Raw genomic sequence first — 18,152 nt, 5'->3', positions numbered from 1 at the left:
CCCAAATTGCCCCTTGTCAGAGCAAGCCAAGTTTTTAAGAAAGGATGGAAAGCGCAGCCAAAAACCCGAGCCTGGAGACGGGAATCAATTAGGAGGTGCGAAGCAATCGAGCGAATTCTCTTGCGCAATGCAAAGTGCGCTTTCCAGGGAGTCCGTTGTCCTACGGTACTGAGCGGCGATTGCTTCCGAGTAAAGGTGCAGAGGGATTATTGCGGTATTGTTGGAGGGGTGTGTTTTAATCACGGAGGAATGCCAACTGAAAAAGGGCGGGGGGTTGGCAATCTGCCCTGCGGCTGTGCCTTTGACATAAAGGGTATGATATGCAGAAATCGGCCAAGGGAAGCCTTTTTGATAGCATGGAATGATTATCTGCTCAGAACTGCAGATCGAAAGCTATTAAGGCACAGGAGCTGAGGCTGGGAAGGAAGTTGGCATCCTTAGCTGTTGGGAACCCAGATTCGATGGTATGCATGCGCTGTCTTTTAAATTCTGAAAATTCTGACAATTTTAGATGATTCACACAGTAGCATATCAGCCTGCCTGCGTTCCTAGGAAGAGCTCCCGAGTTCCCTCCTTGCTTCTGTCTCTTTCCTACATAAAACTGGCTTTAGTGAATCTACCCTTTCCCCTCGATTGGATGGAAATTTCTGCCCAGTGCACAGGTATTTGGGGGTGGAAATGAAATGAAGTGAAAATGAAGACATATTTTATGGTTCATCCATTCCGATGTGCATTTTTATCCATTCAGACGTGCAAAAAATATATCTTTGCATGTCGAATTGGAGCAAAAATGCATGACTGAATGGATGACCCCCTCTCCCTCAGCAAGAGGCTGAGCCTTGCCTAGAAAGAAGGATGTTGGATAGAAAGACAGTGAAACCACCCTTCAAGCCTACCCAGATCCAGAGTGGGGTGGAATTTGCCTGCTTCTCCATTCAACTGGGGTAGAGGGGTCTTCCTTGAAGCATGTTGTTAGGTAGATGTGGTTGCCAACTTTTTTCTCAGTTCTTGCTCCTGCATCTTTAAGGCAAAGGTTTCCAACTTTTGGTCGCCAGATGTTGTTGGACCACAGCTCCCATTTTCCCTCCATTGTGGCGGGGGAATTGGTAAGAGTTGTGGTCCAACGACATCTACGGACCTAAAGCTGGGAACCCCTAACAGTTTGACACTAGCTGGCGGTGATTTTTCACTGTGTGCTATGAAAAGTTCTGCCTGCTTTTTTCTGGGCATTAGGTTGTGACAAGAAAGGCAGAGGGGAAAGGCCTTAGGTCCCCCCCCCCCGCTCTCTTCCCCCTCCTGGCAAACCTAAAGGCAGGGTGTTTGCAGATATCCCCTGTTGGACATGACCAGGTAAAAGATCTGCAGTGGTTTGAAGGACTACCAGCTTTTGGGCAGCGGGCTGCATAATGCTCTTAGTGCGGGTTGATGGAAGGGTGTTTATTTGGAAGTGACTCCTGCTGTGTGGAGGAAGTAAGGCTCTAGGGCCCAGTTCAGATGTCAGGTTTTTGGCCCTCTTAGGGGTTTTTTTTTTTAATAAAAAAATTATTTATTTATTTCTGCTTCTGATTGTTGTGAAACAGATGTATCTGCAAGTTATCCTGAGTCTGCTGGTACCTCCCTGTCACTTGCAGGTGCGTCCATAAGGATCTAGAGATCTATCACCGGCTACTAGCTGGAGGGCTTAAGGCCACCTCCAGCCTCAAAGGCAGGATGCCTCTGAGAACCAGTTACAGGGGAGTAACAGCAGGAGAGAGGGCTTGCCCCTTTCAACTCCTGCCTGTGGCTTCCAGCTGCATCTGGTGGGCCACTGTGCGAAACGGGATGCTGGACTAGATGGGCCTTGGGCCTGATCCAGCAGGGCTGTTCTTATGTTCTTATGATCATTACATTGCCAGCTCTTTCAGAAATAGATATAGAATATACTGCTCCCTGTGCAACTAAACAGCAGAACAGCACACCAGATGATGGGAGACATACATGCCCACACATTTAGGCTGGTCAGGTCACAGTGCTGTCCAAACCGGCTCTCTGGGGTGTTTGTGTGGCCCCTTCAGCCAAGGAGAAAGGAGCAGTTCAGAGGTTCTTCGCATGCTCTGTGGGTTTGTATGTTTTGGAGAGTTTTTCTGGCTTAATTTCCCAGTTGCTCCTGGGAAGTAAGGGCTCAGTTAGTAGGAATGATATGCATAGTTTGGGTTGTTTTTCTTTTTTAAATGCACTGAATGGCTTGGCATAGGAGAGTTAATGCCATATACTGAGTCGGACCATTGGTCCATCTAGCTCAGTATTGTCTACACAGACTGGCAGCAGCTTCTCCAAGGTGGCAGGCAGGAATCTCTCTCTCAGCCCCATCTTAGAGAAGCCAGAGAGGGAACTTGAAACCTTCTGCCCTTCCCAGGGCGGCTCCATCCCCTGAGGGGAATATCTTGCAGTGCTCACACTTCTAGTCTCCCATTCACATGCAAACCAGGGTGGACCCTGCTTAGCTAAGGGGACAACTCATGCTTGCTACCACAAGACCAGCTCTCCTCCCATGAAGCAGATGACAGTGTACTTTCTGGTGTCTGTTGAGTAAGCCAGGGCTTGACTAATTCCAGGTGCCAGGGAGCCATGGCACCCAGAAATTTAACCATTGTACCTAAACTAAGGATGTTTCGGGCAGCTGTGGGGGGTGGGGGCGGAGTGCGGTAGCTTTAAGAATGAGGTACACAGGTCATTATCTGCTCCACCACCACCCCGCCATTGCTCCAGTCACGGCACTGTCCTCCCCAAAAGGCCACCTGTGGCTGCATTGCAATGGGGGCACATGTGCATGCCGCCACTGTGATGCAGCCGTGTGCGGCCTTTGGGGAAGGACAGCGCCATGACTGGAACTGCAGCGGAGAACCAGTGAAGGACCTGCATGCCTCATTCTTAAAAAGACCACTCTCTCCCTGCCAAAACATTTCAGATGCGGCCGCCCAAATCACTTTGGCACCTCACTAATGAGTAGTGCTGTGCACGGAACTGCAGAGGTGCGGTTCAATGCCGGCAGGGGTGCCTCTTTAAGGGTGGGCGAGGGTGCACTCACCCCTTCCGCTGCCTTCCCCCCACCGGCACTCCATTTTTAGGGAAATCCTCTTCCCCTGTTCTTGGCCAGAAGTATCACCTGTGCGTGTGCACGTCGACGGGCGTGACGAGTGCGCATGCAACGTACGCTGCCGCCCCGTGGATTTCCCTAAAAATGAAGCACCGGCGGGGGGAAGGCGAGGGGAGGGGTAAGTGCACCCTTCCCCACCCTTAAAGAGGCACCCCTCACTGGCATCGAACCTTCGAGACGGTGCTGCCTTCAAACCGGTTCGGAGGCCTTTAGAATGGCCTCCAGACCGGTTTATGCACATCCCTACTAATGACGCGCCAAAACGATTTGGGCATATTCCTAACCTAGACTAGGATATTCAGAGGCAGAGTTAATGGAATAACATCTTTCTTTGTCCCAGGCAACCCAGTTTCGGCTCTTAAGTATTTTTACCTGTAACGGGGAGAAAGATCAGCCCATTTTGTCCTCCTTCCCACCAATAGCCATCACTGAATCTTGTCAAGTGTCCATTGCCTGGCTCCTAAATTTTTGGGCTGGCTCCTAGATCCAAAGAAAACTGGTCAAGGCCTGGTTTACTAAAGCTCTCTGGCCCAAAGCTGGCTTCATCATGAGGCGAACTAAGGTGGCAGATTACGAGGAGGGCGCAGGCAGTAGCCCCCTCCCACCTGCCGCTGCTTGGCTCGGCTCAACAGCATGGTCTGAGAGCACCCACCTGCCTGCGTTGCTGCTGCAAGAGTGAAAGCAAAGGAAAGTGCTGGAGCAGAGCATCTATCCCCTGCCACGTATCCCGTGGCACACAGAGGTGATCTGATGCGCTCAGAGAACAGGGCCAAAGAGCCATTCCTCTCCTGCCATGCTGGATAATTGGTGTAGTGGGTGGAGTGTGGAGCTAGCACTGGGAAGACCTGAGTTCAAATCCTGGTTCAGCCATGAAACTCACTAGGTGACTCTGGGCCTGTGATTTCTCTCTCAGCCCAACCTACCTCCCAGAGTTGTTGTGAGGATAATTTAATTTAATGTTTTAAGTGATTTTAATTGTAAACCGCCCAGAGACACACGTTTTGGGCGGTATAGAAATATGTCAAATAAATAAATAAGATAATCATAACTGTGTACACTGCTCTGGGCTCCCTGAAGGGAGAGTGGGATATAAATGTAAAAAATAAATAAGATAAAATTTTAAAATAGGAAGGGGATGAAGCCGAAGAGGAAGTGGAGGTGAGGAGAACGGTGGGGAGATGCTCTAGCTGAGGGATTCTCAGCTTTGGGTCCCCAGATGTTATTGGACTTCAACTCCCATAATCCCTCACCAAAGGCCACTGGGGCTGGGGATTATTATTATTATTTTTATTTTTACATTTATATCCCGCTCTTCCTCCAAGGAGCCCAGAGCGGTGTACTACATACTTAAGTTTCTCCTCACAACAACCCTGTGAAGTAGGTTAGGCTGAGAGAGAAGTGACTGGCTCAGAGTCACCCAGCTAGTTTCATGGCTGAATGGGGATTTGAACTCGGGTCTCCCCGGTCCTAGTCCAGCACTCTAACCACTACACCACGCTGAAGTCCAATAACTTCTACGCCAACCTCCTCTACCTCCTTTTTCAAGCCCAGCGTGGCAGGAGGAGTGTCTCCTCACAGCTGCTGGCTGACTGCATCAGACCAGAACTGTGTGCCACCAGTAAGGCACCAGCAGGGCAGGCAGCAGCATTTGATGACCGCCCCACCACTTCTGGCACCTGATGCTCTTGAGCTGCCCCAGGCCAGATGTCATTGCTTGGTCCTGCTATCAGTGAGATTCTGTCGAGTTCATTCAGAGTCTTATTTTGCATTTGATACTGTCTTGGTGAGCTGACCTGGGCACGGGGAGGCCCAAGATCTTAGCTGGACATCCCTGCTAACTGGATAAAGAGGCAGCTTTTAAAGTGGCGATTCTCTCATATTTGGTGGCGGGGGGAGGGTGTGGGGATTTCAACTGGCCCTATTCAGCCCCAGGCCAGCATCCTTCCAGTGGCTGTTGCTAGCGTCTACATTGTGTGTCTTTCACATCTTTGAGCCCTTTGGGGACAGATAAAGGTAAAGTGTGCCCTTGAGTCGATTTTGACTCCTGGTGCCCACAGAGCCCTGTGGTTGTCTTTGGTAGAATACAGGAGGGGTTTACCATTGTCATCTCCCACGCAGTATGTGATGATGCCTTTCAGCACCATTCTATATTGCTGCTGCCTGATATAGGTGTTCCCCGTAGTCTGGGTAAGATACCAGCAGGGATTCGAACCAGCAACCTCTGGCTTGCTAGTCAAGTCATTTCCCCGGGACTCTCTTTTTTCTTCTTTTCCCTTTTCTCCCCCTTTCCACCCTCCCCCCCTTTTCCTCCCCCCCTTCCCCCCGCCTTTCCCCTTTTTTTCCTTTTTGTATGCAAACCACGTTAAGAACTTCTTTGGTTGAAAAGTGGTATATACAGTATTTATTTATTTATCATATTTTTGTACCGCCTGATATGTAAATCTCTAGAAATTAGAGATTAATCTCTAATTAGTAGTCGTTGTAGTAATAATTCCTTACTGGTGGTGCACAGTACTGATCCGGTGCACTCGGCCAGCAGAAGTTCTCTCCTTCTATTCTAGATTTTAAAACCGAGAAGGGGAAGAGTGGAGGTGTGGAAAACACCAATCCAGACCCTAGAATACAGAGTTTGCGTTTTGAAGATATAGGGAATGCTGGCTTCAGATTGTGTAAAATTGTCACTCTTTCACCAGGAAGAAGACAGTTGTGCCATTCTCGTGTGCCATACCTACCCAAGGATCAGCCTGTTGCTTTGACGGGAATGAAATAATAAATACGGATACGGAGCAATCACCTACTCGCTGTTGCTTTGCGGCCACCATTTGGGCAGTATTGTTTCCAAGCTGGGATAAGGCTGTAGTGAGTGGCCGACAGACAGGCCATGGCTGCAGAACAGGCCACAAAGTCGGAATCTGGCCTCCCATTGACTCTAGGACAACCCAGGGGCAAAATTGAAGATGGAGATGAACCAGGCGGCAAAGGAGGGAGAGAACTGGAAGGAGCCAGAAAAGCTCCTCATGTCCTCCAGGCTGGGAGTATCGGCGAATTTCTCCAAAGGATACCAGAGGAGAATTTGAAACAGGAACCAGGTGAAAGTTCACCTCAGCAGTGGGAAGCCCAGTGGCAGGAGTTCCTGAAGAGAGTGGAATCCCCCCACTCAGGCTGGCGAGTCTCCCAGCTGCCAGAAGAGCCCACACCGTGGAATGATGCTAAGGCCTTTCTGGCCTCCTTCGAGCAAGTGGCCAAAGCCTGCCAGTGGCCCAAGGAAGAGTGGGTGGCCCGGCTCCTGCCAGCCCTCAGTGGAGAAGCTGAGCTGGCCTTCAGCAGACTCGAGGCCGGAGACAGAGAGGATTATGGGAAAGTGAAGGAAACCATCTTGAGAGGGGACACCATCAGCCGGGAGAAGAAGCGCCAGCATTTCAGAGGCTTCTGCTACCAGGAGGCTGAGGGTCCAAGAAGGACTTACAACCAACTCTGGGAACTTTGTTGTGGGTGGCTGCGAGTCGAGAAAGACACCAAGGAGCAGATCTTGGAGCTGTTGGTCCTGGAGCAGTTCCTGACCATCCTGCCACCAGAGATCCAGAGCTGGGTCAAGGAACGTGGCCCAGAAACCTGTTCCCAGGCAGTAGGGCTGGCTGAAGATTTCCTGCAGATACAGCAAATGGCTGCCGAGCTACAGGACCAGCAGGTGAGGGAGATTCATTCTGGCAAGTCTCAGTGACCCAGCATTGGTGATGGGGCATGGACGGTGATCTTTGCAGATGTAGAAAGTGCTGAACTAGATGGACCAAGGGGTCTCACTCAGAAGATGGGTGCTTTCTATGTTCCTATGTTGTTGATGTTTCAGGCGCTGGCAGCAGCGGCCACCCCTCTCCTGGAGGTGAAGCAGGCTGTATCTGGTGCTGAGAAGAGGCGGCTGTGTGGGGAGGCCAAGCAGGAGGCTGACACTGGAGATCCTGTTTTTTTGGGTGAGCGAGATGCTAGCTGCCAGGGTAAGAATTCCTTGCTTGTTCTGGAGGGCCTGCTGTGCCTGAAGAATGCAGTTGACCCTATTTTTACACACACACACACGTATGTATAGAGTGAGTTAGTACATGCATGCGGTTGGGTATATATACTGAGTCATAGCTCAGTAGAAGAACATCTGCTTTGCATGCAGAAGGTCCCAGATTCAATCCCTCGTATTTCCAGGTAGGACTCCTGTTTGACACCAGGCCCAAGGCCTCTCTAGTCCAGCAGCCTGTTTCCCAGGAAGTCCAAAATCAGGTGTCAAAGGCATGCCCCCTTTCCTGTTGTTGTTCCCCTGCAATTGGTACTCAAAGGCATCCTGCTTTCAAACCTGGAGGTAGCCTATAGCCATCAAGACTAGTAGCCACTAGAGCTGTTCACAGGACATAGGAACATAAGAAGCTGTCATATACTGAGTCAGACCATTGGTCTATCTAGCTCAGTATTGTCTTCACAGACTGGCAGAGGCTTCTCCAAGGTTGCAAGCAGGAATCTCTCTCAGAGCTCTATCTTGGAGAAGCCAGGGAGGGAACTTGGAACCTTCTGCTCTTCCCAGAGTGGCTCCATCCCCTGAGGGGAATATCTTGCAGTGTTCACGCATCAAGTCTCCCACTCATATGCAACCAGGGCAGACCCTGCTTAGCTAAGGGGACAAGTTATGCTTGCTACCACAAGACCAGCTCTCCTCTCCAAGAGCATCTTGGACCATTAATGGGCTAGGACAAGTGTCTTACCCAGCACACTCCTGATTTTTGATTGTGTGTTGGCCAACTAGGTAGGAGGAGGGGGACGTGATCATGTGAGAGAGAGGCTCTGGGTAGGCTTTTCCTCCTATGGTGTCATCCTGCCCACTTCCTCTCTCTCACACGCAATTGCTCCTCCTTCCTCCTACCTATTTGTTTGCTCACACACAATCTAAAATCAGGAGCACTCACATCTCCTGAACATGGGTAGGATGCTTGTCCCACATCATTAATGGTCATGCGAACAGCCCTTTTGATTGATGGGGAATTGCTGCCAGTCAGAGTAGACAAGCCTGAGCTAGGTGGACCAGAGTCTAAATCAGTAAAACCAGCTTCCTATGTTCAACACAAGCATCCATAGCTCAGTGGTAGAGCTCTTGCTTTGCATTCCCAGATAGGGACGTGCATGAATCTCACTTGAATTGATTCAAATTTGAATTGGTTCGAGTTTCAAACCATTGAATAGAGTAGAGATTCATTTGAATCAAATTTGATCGACTTCGATTCAACTTTGGGCAAATTCGAATTTATTTGAGCACATCTCCACTCTATTCAATGGTTTCAAACTCAAATCAATTCAAATTTGATTGATTCGAGTGAGATTAGTGCACATCCCCAATCCCAGATTCAGTTCCTGGCATCTCCAGGTAGGACTAGGAAAGTCCCCTGTCTGAAACCCCGAAGCGCTGCTGCCAATCAAGGTGAACCATGCAGAACTAAATGAACCAAGAAACTGACCAAGTCTGGCCATTGCATAAGCCCTGGTGACGCAGTTATCTGAGGTGTCAGATTGGAGGCAGTAGCAGTGAGGGTATCTCTGGGGTGCCCTTGCAATCACGGTCTCAGATGTTCTGTTTCAGACCTCAATTAAACCATTTCTTGTTCTCTCCTCTCTCCTCCCATCCTGCAAAGATGTTTTCCTGAAACCAGGTGCAAGATGGACTAACTATTTTGACTAATTGGGCCTAGTAAAGGCCACCAGCTCTCTGCCCAGCAACACAGATAGAGTGGACTGTGTCAGCACAATCCCGATCATTTATATAACAAGATACAAAGTGTCTTCCTTCTGGTCCATTTAGTCAAATTCAGGCCAAACTGCATCCAAAAATAGAGTCCATTCCTTACAAAAGCTGAAATAGGTACATCTTTCTCTGCAGCAGTTTGGATTCAGAGCCCCTGGTGGCGGAGTGGTAAAACTGCCGCCCTGTAACCAGAAGGTTACAAGTTTGATCCTGACCGGGGCTCAAGGTTGACTCAGCCTTCCATCCTTCTGAGGTCGGTAAAATGAGTACCCAGAATGCTGGGGGCAATATGCTAAATCATTGTAAACCGCTTAGAGAGCTCCGGCTATAAAGCGGTATATAAATGTAAGTGCTATTGCTATTCTGGACTTTTAATTATCCTAACCCGCAAGTTATTTTCTCAGTTTCTCATTCTTCTCTATGGGATGTTCCAGTCTTGCTGAATGTTAGGATTTTCTTCCTTTTTCTCCTAAAGATCACAGATCTGCAAGACCGTGCTGTGCAGAGAATTATGAACAGGATGGCTCTGGATTGGAAGAAATGTTTGGAAACTCACCTGGAAGATCCCAAGAGAGTGTTTCTTTCCCAGGTAAGGATGGTAAAAGAGTAGAGTATTTCAGGCAGATCTGAAGAATAGCTAAGAACATATATTCAGTGTTATGGTGACAAAAAGAAGAGAGAGAAAAACTATGGACTGGTTCACACAATAATAAGAACATAAGAACAGCCCTGCTGGATCAGGCCCAGGGCCCATCTAGCCCAGCATCCTGATTCACACAGTGGCCCACCAGATGCTGCTGGAAGCCACAGGCAGGAGTTGAGGGCGTGCCCTCTCTCCTGCTGTCACTCCCCTGCCAACTGATACTCGGAGGCATCCTGCCTCTGAAGCTGGAGGTGGCCTGTAGCCCTCAGACTAGTAGCCGTTGATATACCTCTCCTCCATGAAGTCCATTTAACAGGAATTTGAACATTCCCACACCATGCACATTGCTAATTGAGCAAAGAAGCACCTTTTTAAAAGTGGTGATTCTCTTATATTTTGTAGAATGGGAGCAACTGGCCCTATCCACCCTCAGCACAGCATCCCTCTAGTGGCTGTTGCTGGTGTGTGTCTTTTTTTTAAAGACTGTGAGCCCTTTGGGGAGGGAGAGCCAGTGTTCCCTCTAAGGCGTGCTCACGCTCAAATGTTTTTTGATGTCTACTCAGTTAATTTTAGATCCCACTCAGGTTGAATCAGGAAGGCCCCACTCTGAATGCAAAAGCACACACACTGCCTTGATACTGCCACCCAGAACAAAACTCATCCTGTACACAGATGAAAAAAAATAGAGAGAACACTGAAGGGGAGGTTCTAGTTTTGTTAGGGAATGTCTTCTAAAGTCCTGGGGCAACCCTAGAAAAGCCCTGGTTTAAATTGGATTTCTGCCTGATTTGAGGCTTCATTTTCCTTCTTGCTCTTTGAACTGCTTTCTTTTGATTTGATTTCTTTTCTGTATAATTATTGGTTTTTAATACGTTGCTACCCTGCTTAAAAAAAAAAAAAAAATCCCGAAGGGACATTATGAATACAGAAAGTAAAACAGAAGTGTCTCCCTTTATGCCAGCAGATGATGAATGGGAGAGGGAAAGTGAGGAGGCACCCAGTAAGGTATTGGCAGAAGAGGCTGAGCTTCCGCAAATGGATGCAGAGAATAACCGTGAACTACAGAGGAAGGAGGGAAACTTCCCAACAAAGAAGTGGAAGAAGAAGCTTGTTCCCTCTCAGGGAAGTGAGTTGCATGGTGTCCCAGTCCAACAAAAAATATGCAGAGCGAAGGGAAGGGATAAGCATCTTGCTCGTGGCAAAAGTCACAAATCAGTATTTAAGGCGCATCAGAGAGTTCATGTAGCTGAGAAGCCATATACATGCTTGGAGTGTGGCAAGAGCTTCAGCCGGAGCTCAGGACTGACTACCCACCGAAGAATCCACACAGGGGAGAAACCATATAAATGCTTGGAGTGTGGTGAAAACTTCCGCCACAGGGCAAGCCTGAGGGTCCATCAAAGTACTCACACAGGAGAGAAACCGTATAAATGTTTGGAGTGCGGGAAGAGCTTTACTCAGAGCACAAACCTGATTTCACACCAGAGAATTCACACCGGGGAGAAGCCGTACACCTGCTTGGAGTGTGGGAAGAGCTTCAGTCGGAACAACATCCTTATTTCACACCAAGTAACTCACACGGGAGAGAAACCATATAAATGCTCAGAGTGTGGAAAGAGCTTCAAGTGGCGCACTTACCTGGCTTCCCATCAAAGAACCCACACAGGGGAGAAACCACATAGTTGCTCAGATTGTAGCAAAAGCTTTAGTGAAAAATCAGCACTTATTCAACACCAGAGAGTCCACACAGGGGAGAAACCATATAAATGCTTCGAGTGTGGAAAGAGTTTCAGCCGGAACAATATTCTTGTTTCACATCAAGTAACTCACACAGGGGAGAAACCATATAAATGCTCAGAGTGTGGAAAGAGCTTCAAGTGGCGCACTTATCTTACTTCCCACCAAAGAAGCCATATGGAAGAAACTACATAGTTGCTCAGATTGTACAAGCTCTCAAAGCAAGAGCTTTGGCAAAAAATGAGTTGTGCCCTTACTTGACACCACAGAGTCCAGACACAGAAGAAATCATATACATATTTGGAATGTGGAAAGAGTTTTAGAAAATGTAGTTCACTTCTCATTGAAAGGATCCACAGAGGACAGTAGCTGTATAAATGCTCAGAGTATGGAAAAGCCACCTGCAAGAGCATAAATCTTACTCCAAAATATTCACACAGGGCTGGTACTCACCATCGATGTAATGTCAGTTTAACAGGAACCTATGGATTCCTGCTGCGTGCACACTTCTGCAGAGCATTTCGTCAGAACTCAGAAAATGTCATGAATCATGACAAACTGACATCAATCTTAGCTCAGTAATCTTCAATTTGAACTTGGCTTGCCAATCTTGGTTTGATGTCAGTTTGTAGCAGTGGCAATTTGAGATTCCTGACATTTTACGAGTTCTCATTACACACTCAACAGGAATGAACACATAGTGGGAATCTATAGATTCAAGTTAAACTAACGTTACATCAATCATGAGATGTGTATAATCAGTGTAAATATTTGGGGCATGAAATAACTTCAAAGAATGCACTTTACTTCTCATCAAAGAACCTACACGGGAAAAACTGTATAAATCTCTGGTACTCCCAAAAGTAGTGGGAGGTTCTTCTCAGATTGCAAGAGCCTACCAGCAGGTGGAACTGCCAAAATCACGCACCTCCCCTATTGTGTGTGGGGTCAGAGGAAAAAATTATAGAGGGAAGGAGGGCGCAAACCTGTGTGAGTGTCTGTGGATAGGGTGGTGTGTGTTTGTTCTCTGGAAGAGCTCTCTGTCTCAGCCACCAACTTTAAGGCATCAGAAAAGCCACAGGAGAGGAAAAAATCTCCTAGATGGTCAGCATAGATATGGTCATTCTGCTAGAAAGCTTCAGTCTTGTTGGAGCTCCATAAAAACACAGATGTCTGCTCAGTTTATTCTATATCCAGCTCAGGTTGAATCAGGAAGGTCTCATTCTGAATGCAAGTATGCACACACTGCCTTGATACTGCCGCCCAGAACAAAACTCATTCCACACACAGATGAAAAAAATTAGAGAGAACACTGTGCTGGAGAGTTGTGAGCATGCTGTAGAGTTGTGATTCCCACCACAAGTTCCTAGGGATTGCCCAGAAGTGCTTAAAAAGCACAAATTCAAAGTGTGGGCTTCCCTACCAAAGCAACTGCTAACTGAACCAAGGGTCACTCATCAGTGTCATGGCTTTTTATATTTAGCAGGGGGAGAGCAACTGGCCCTATCCAGCCCCAGCACAGCATCCCTCCAGTGGCTATTGCTGGTGTCTATCCTATGTTTCTTTTTAGATTGTGAGCCCTTTGGGGACAGGATTCCATCTTTCTTTATTTTTTACTTCTCTATATAAACCGTTTGGGGAACTTTTGTTGAAAAGTGGTATATAAATATTCTTTTTCATCATTGAGAGACTATACCGCCTGTTGAACTTCTGCCTGGTCACACCTTTAAAAGCCCAGTGCTTCTGTCAAGGGATCTTTCCTGAAGGCAAAAAGTTGCAAGATGTTCAGAGCTATCATACAAATTGTTTATCTATTCTTTCTTTCTTTTTCACACTTCTATCCCGCTCTTCCTCCAAGGAGCTCAGAGCAGTGTACATGGTTATTTTTATCCTCACAACAACCCTGTGAGGTAGGTTAGGCTGAGAGCTACATGACTGGCACAGAGTCACCCAGTGAGTTTCATGGTCGAATGGGGATTCAAACTCAGGTCTTCCCGGTCCTAGTCTAACACTCCAGCCACTACGCTGTGCTGGTTCTCAAGGATGATCTTGCTCCCATACACACACACACACACTGCATGTTTCCACACTACTTCCTGGCACAATCTTGTTTGTATCACACTGAGCAAGGACTTCCTGTCATTTTTGAAGCATCACCTGCTGGACAGCTCCTGCATTCTGATCCCACCCTTTCCACCAGTTGTCACGGAAATAATAATGAAAAGGGGCAGGTTCTTCTCTGAATGCAAAAGCTGGTCAGCCAGTTGTGCTGCAAAAATTGTACAAGGTTTCTGATTGATGAGAGTAAGATAGCGGCAGGAAGTAGCACAGAAGCCTGCAGCTATATGTGTATGGGGAATAAGATCACAGACGGAACTTGCATGAAAGTTGGAACATTTTTCAGTTTATTGCTGTCTGAAAAACAAACAAACAAGGGAAAAGGGACCAATCTGGTTTGCATTCAGCATTTTGTAACTCAGCAGTTTGACCACTTTCTCTTTTAAAAGACTTTCCCCTCAGCATATGTAACTATGAATCAATTTTGATTAAAGTTCCCTTACATTTTCAGCAAAAAATTTCCCATATCTGTGACTGCTGAAGTCACATAAGAAGCTGTCATATACTGAGTCAGACCATAGGTCCATCTAGCTCAGTATTGTCTTCACAGACTGGCAGCGGCTTCTCCAAGGTTGCAGGCAGGAATCCCTCTCAGCCCTGTCTTGGAGATGCTGCCAGGGAGGGAACTTGGAACCTTCTGCTCTTCCCAAAGCGGCTCCATCCCCTGAGGGGAATATCTTACAGTGCTCGCACTTCTAGTCTCCCATTCATATGCAACCAGGGTGGACCCTGCTTAGCTAAGGGGACAAGTCATGCTTGCAGCCACAAGACCAGCTCTCCTCTCCTCATTGTCACATTGTGTTATGTATCGGTTTTTAGAGAATGGTCCCAACTTTGGCCTTTGAAATTCTGTTACTAAAAAACCTACTTTAAATTAAGATTGTTGGAAAGTCTGGTGTAGAAAATGTTTTTGTTCTCAGTCTTAAATTAAACCTGGCCTTGAGCATGAAATTCTTAGGTTGACATTATAACAATAACCTTAAAAAATTATTTCATGAGATCTTGATCAATATGAAGGATATTACTGATCAATATTGTGGACTATATGAAGAACAATATTGATTGTCCTCCATATTGATCGCTACGGAGGACAACTGTCCTCAGTACCTTGAGGACATTTTAAGGAAGACACTCTACCATAGTGGACTGATGAAAGCACTACACAACCAGGAATACAATGGTTTTGCTAAAAGTTTATTTTCTATTGGATGTTTCCCCAATACTGTTCACTTCTGAAGATTAATATGCTCCAACATTCATGATGTAATGCTGATAGGATTTACTTTCCATGCTGTGTTGGTGTTTTGGTAAAATAAAGGTAGATAAGATAAACCTGTAAAAGGTTTGGAGGAATATTTTCCACTAGTTGTTATTGCAGTAGCCCAATATGGAATACTAGTTTCATATTAACTCTGGAGTTGGGCATGTGACTTTTGCAATTCCAGAGCAGATTTCTTGAACTGTGTCCTCCATGAAAGTGTGCAATGGAAGCTTGCCTGGAATCAAAAGAAAACTGACCTGTCAGGTTGGTAAAAGAGATTTTTCCAAAGATCTATTTGAGTCACTTAGACTTATGTTCTCAATCTATGGGATTAGTAACGTGTGCTGTCAAGTCGGTGTCTACTCCTGGTGACCACAGAGCCCTGTGGTTGTCTTTGGTAGAATACAGGAGGGGTTGACCATTGCCATCTCCCGCGCAGTATGAGATGATGCCTTTCAGCACCTTCCTATATCGCTGCTGCCCGATATAGGTGTATCCATGGGATTGCTCCAGGATTATTCTTCATAAATGGTTAATGGTTCTGCACATGTTCCAAGCACAGTGCGACATAGAATGCAAATACACTCTGTGCCCAGCGCATGCATGCTCTCCATTTAACGCAAATAAATAGAAACCCTGAATAAAGCACACATATTTTATTCTGTTTTTGTAACTTGATTTGCCAGTGGTTTTTGTGCAATAGGAGACCTGTCTATGTAATTCTTTGTTTCAGGATATAGCACACAGCACAGGTATTTAGAAATTAACCAGGCCTGATTTCAGTGGGTGCCAGATCTTTGGGAGGAGAGCTGGTCTTGTGGTCGCAAGCATGACTTGTCCCCTTAGCTAAGTAGGATCTGACCTGGTTGCATTTGAATGGGAGACTCCATGTGAGCTCTATGAGATCTTCCTCTTAGGGGATGGAGCTGCTCTGGGAAGAGCAGAAGGTTTCAAATTCCCTCCCTGGCTTCTCCAAGATAGGGCTGAGAGAGATTCCTGCCTGCAACCTTGGAGAAGCCACTGCCAGTCAGTGTGGACAATACTGAGCTAGATAGAGCAATGGTCTGATTCAGTATATGGCAGCTTCCTATGTTCCTATGTTTGCAGCAGCATGGGATGAAGCCATGGAAAAGTGGCCCCTACCCCTGCAACTGTGTACAAAAGGATGCGGATATATATTTAAAATATATGTGCGTGCACTTATGTTTATGTGTATGTTGAGTGGCTCAACACAGTGGCAGAACACATGTATAGTGATAGGCTTTAGGGGAGGACTAGGCATAGTCAGGTTTTAGGGGAGGAAAGGGTGGGTCTTTCCTAATAAGGGGGAAAGCCCAGGAAAATCAAAACAGAAGGACCAATCCAGTGGACTGGGTGGGAACTACACACACAGCCGCCTACAGAAGAAGAGAAAGCTTTTTTCTTAGTTCTGTCCCAAGAGTGCCCTGAGGAAGCATCTGGCTGACAGCTGCTGGGGAAATAGGAAGGCTGCAGTCTGTGAATAACAACTTAGGACCACTTCAGTTCGATGTGTGAGGAAAGTTATTTTCCTTTCCTGTATTGCTGGAAATCTGAGTTGCCTAGTTAATTAAAACTTTCTCTCTTACAATCTGCTTTATGAAGAGAAAATTATTGTTACTGCATACTGTTGTTCTTCTCTTAATCAAATAATAAACCTTTGTTGGTGAAGTGTGCTACTCTTCATTTGGGGTCTGCCTTAGTCTCACACCTTTGGAGGCCTAGGACAACTCAGCCCTTCTAGGGAGGGTTTTGCCACTTTGACCTGCTCCAGGAATCTTCTGTGGAAAGAGTTTTATTTAAATAAGTTTTTATTTAAGAGTTTTAATGTCCCACATAAAAATAAAGTGGATGATGGCAGCCTACTGTGACTCTCTTACGGTCAAGGATTCACCCCAGTGAACTCCCCCTAGGAGCTATGACAACATGCTTTGCATGCAGAAAGCCCTAGGCCCACTCCCTGGCAGCATCTCCAAAAGACCCCTCTTTGAAACCCTGGAGAGATGCTGCCAGTCAGTGTAGACAATACTGGGCTAGATGGACCAAGGGTATGACTCACTACAAGGCAACATCATATATGCCTCAGAAGCATCCATAGTTCAGTGGTAGAGCACATGTTTTGCATTCCAAAGGACCCAGGTTGAATTCCTGGCTCTCTCAAGGAGGCCTAGAAAAGATCCCCATCTAAAACGTTTGAGAGCTGTTGCCAGTTACAGCATGTGATAACTGAGTAAGAATGGCTCCATCTAGAAAATGAGAGGAGGTGACCGCAACCAGGCTTCTCTATGCTGCAGAAGAGCAGTTTTTAAAATATGGGTTGGGACTGGATCTCAGGATATTAGGTATAGGGTCACTTGCTAATTAACATGATGTTGATGGTCTCTTCAATGTGTCAGTTAAAGGCTAAGTCGCTTAAGAAGCATGTCTTGCTTGCCCTACTGTGATTTTGTGAAAACCATTCTGAGAATCAAGTGATCTTTGGGGTGGTGGTGGGAATCAGAGATTTCCTTCATTGTCTACTTGGTGAGGAAAAAGGTAAAGGTCAAGTGTGCCATCAAGTCAACTCCTGGCACCCACAGAGCCCTGTGGTTTTCTTTGGTAGAATACAGGAGGGGTTTACCATTGCCATCTCTCAAGCAGTATGAGATGATGCCTTTCAGCATCTTCCCATATTGCTGCTGCCCAATATAGATGTTTCCCATAGTCTGAGAAACATACCAGTGGGGATTCAAACCAGCGAGGATTTGAACCGGCAACCTTAAGCAGCTTGAAAATGGCTACTGCAGAGCCTTCCTGCCAGGACCAGCCAATGGAAAAGAGGGGTAGAAAAAACTTGGTTCTTTGGAGGAGGGAACAACAGTTGATCCAAGGAGAAGGGTGTCCTTCTCTGTCTTGTTTCCTCGTGTCCAGAGATCAACTCTCACCAGTCATCCAACCTGATCCTGTCAGAGAAGGAACTGTACCCTCTGATCCAGCTTGCGTTTGATCTTCACACTGAAGACGAGGAGGAATCCTGAATTTAATTTAACAGCCCCCTTCATGCCTACAAGAAAAGGCCTTAACCAGTTGCCTAGCTGGTCTCTGTGGTAAGGTGGGTCCTGGGGGGGAAGGGGCGGTGTTGCCTGCAGCAGGCCCTAAAAACCACCCCTCTTGAGGAAGGTCAGCTGTCTTGTCTAGATCATGGCTTTAAAGTGGGATGCACATCTGGGAGGAAAAGATTGCCAGCTCCAAGTGAAACTATTCCTGGAGGGGTCCCCCCACCTCAATATTTTTCACATAGGCAAGCCATTTGGATCTCCAGGACTGCTTCAATAGATGGATGCTGATTCCTGGAGCCTGCTGCAGGCCAGTCCTGGAGGATTGGCAAGTAGCCTTGCCATGTCCTCCAGAATTTAGGGTAGCCCCCGGATTTTGGCTGCTCCACCCGACTGCTAAATTCCACCTGGATTTACATGGATTTCAAATG

General features: G+C 46.9%; 1 protein-coding gene across 5 annotated transcripts; it reads left to right on the top strand.

Annotated features, from left to right (window-relative positions):
* The first annotated feature begins 30 nt into the window (after nucleotides 1-30).
* Nucleotides 31-16,357, top strand: LOC128342616 (zinc finger protein with KRAB and SCAN domains 8-like). Of its 5 annotated transcripts, none has more exons than XM_053290135.1 (5): nucleotides 31-165; nucleotides 5,830-6,824; nucleotides 6,984-7,128; nucleotides 9,385-9,498; nucleotides 10,514-16,357. In XM_053290135.1, exons 2-5 carry the CDS (start codon nucleotides 6,018-6,020, stop codon nucleotides 11,482-11,484), a joined length of 2,037 nt encoding a protein of 678 aa, XP_053146110.1. In that variant the 5' UTR covers nucleotides 31-165; nucleotides 5,830-6,017; the 3' UTR covers nucleotides 11,485-16,357. The 5 variants fall into 5 exon arrangements, with proteins under 5 accessions (XP_053146110.1, XP_053146113.1, XP_053146112.1 ...); XM_053290138.1 differs by having other exon boundaries at nucleotides 39-195; nucleotides 6,984-7,104; nucleotides 10,517-16,357; XM_053290137.1 differs by having other exon boundaries at nucleotides 39-195; nucleotides 6,984-7,104.
* Nucleotides 16,358-18,152: the final 1,795 nt, after the last annotated feature.

This window comes from Hemicordylus capensis, chromosome 2, assembly GCF_027244095.1.
Source record: "Hemicordylus capensis ecotype Gifberg chromosome 2, rHemCap1.1.pri, whole genome shotgun sequence".
NCBI classification, from domain to species: domain Eukaryota; kingdom Metazoa; phylum Chordata; class Lepidosauria; order Squamata; family Cordylidae; genus Hemicordylus; species Hemicordylus capensis.
The sequence above is the reverse complement of the archived record's forward strand: the minus strand, read 5'-3'. Positions and strand labels throughout refer to the sequence as shown.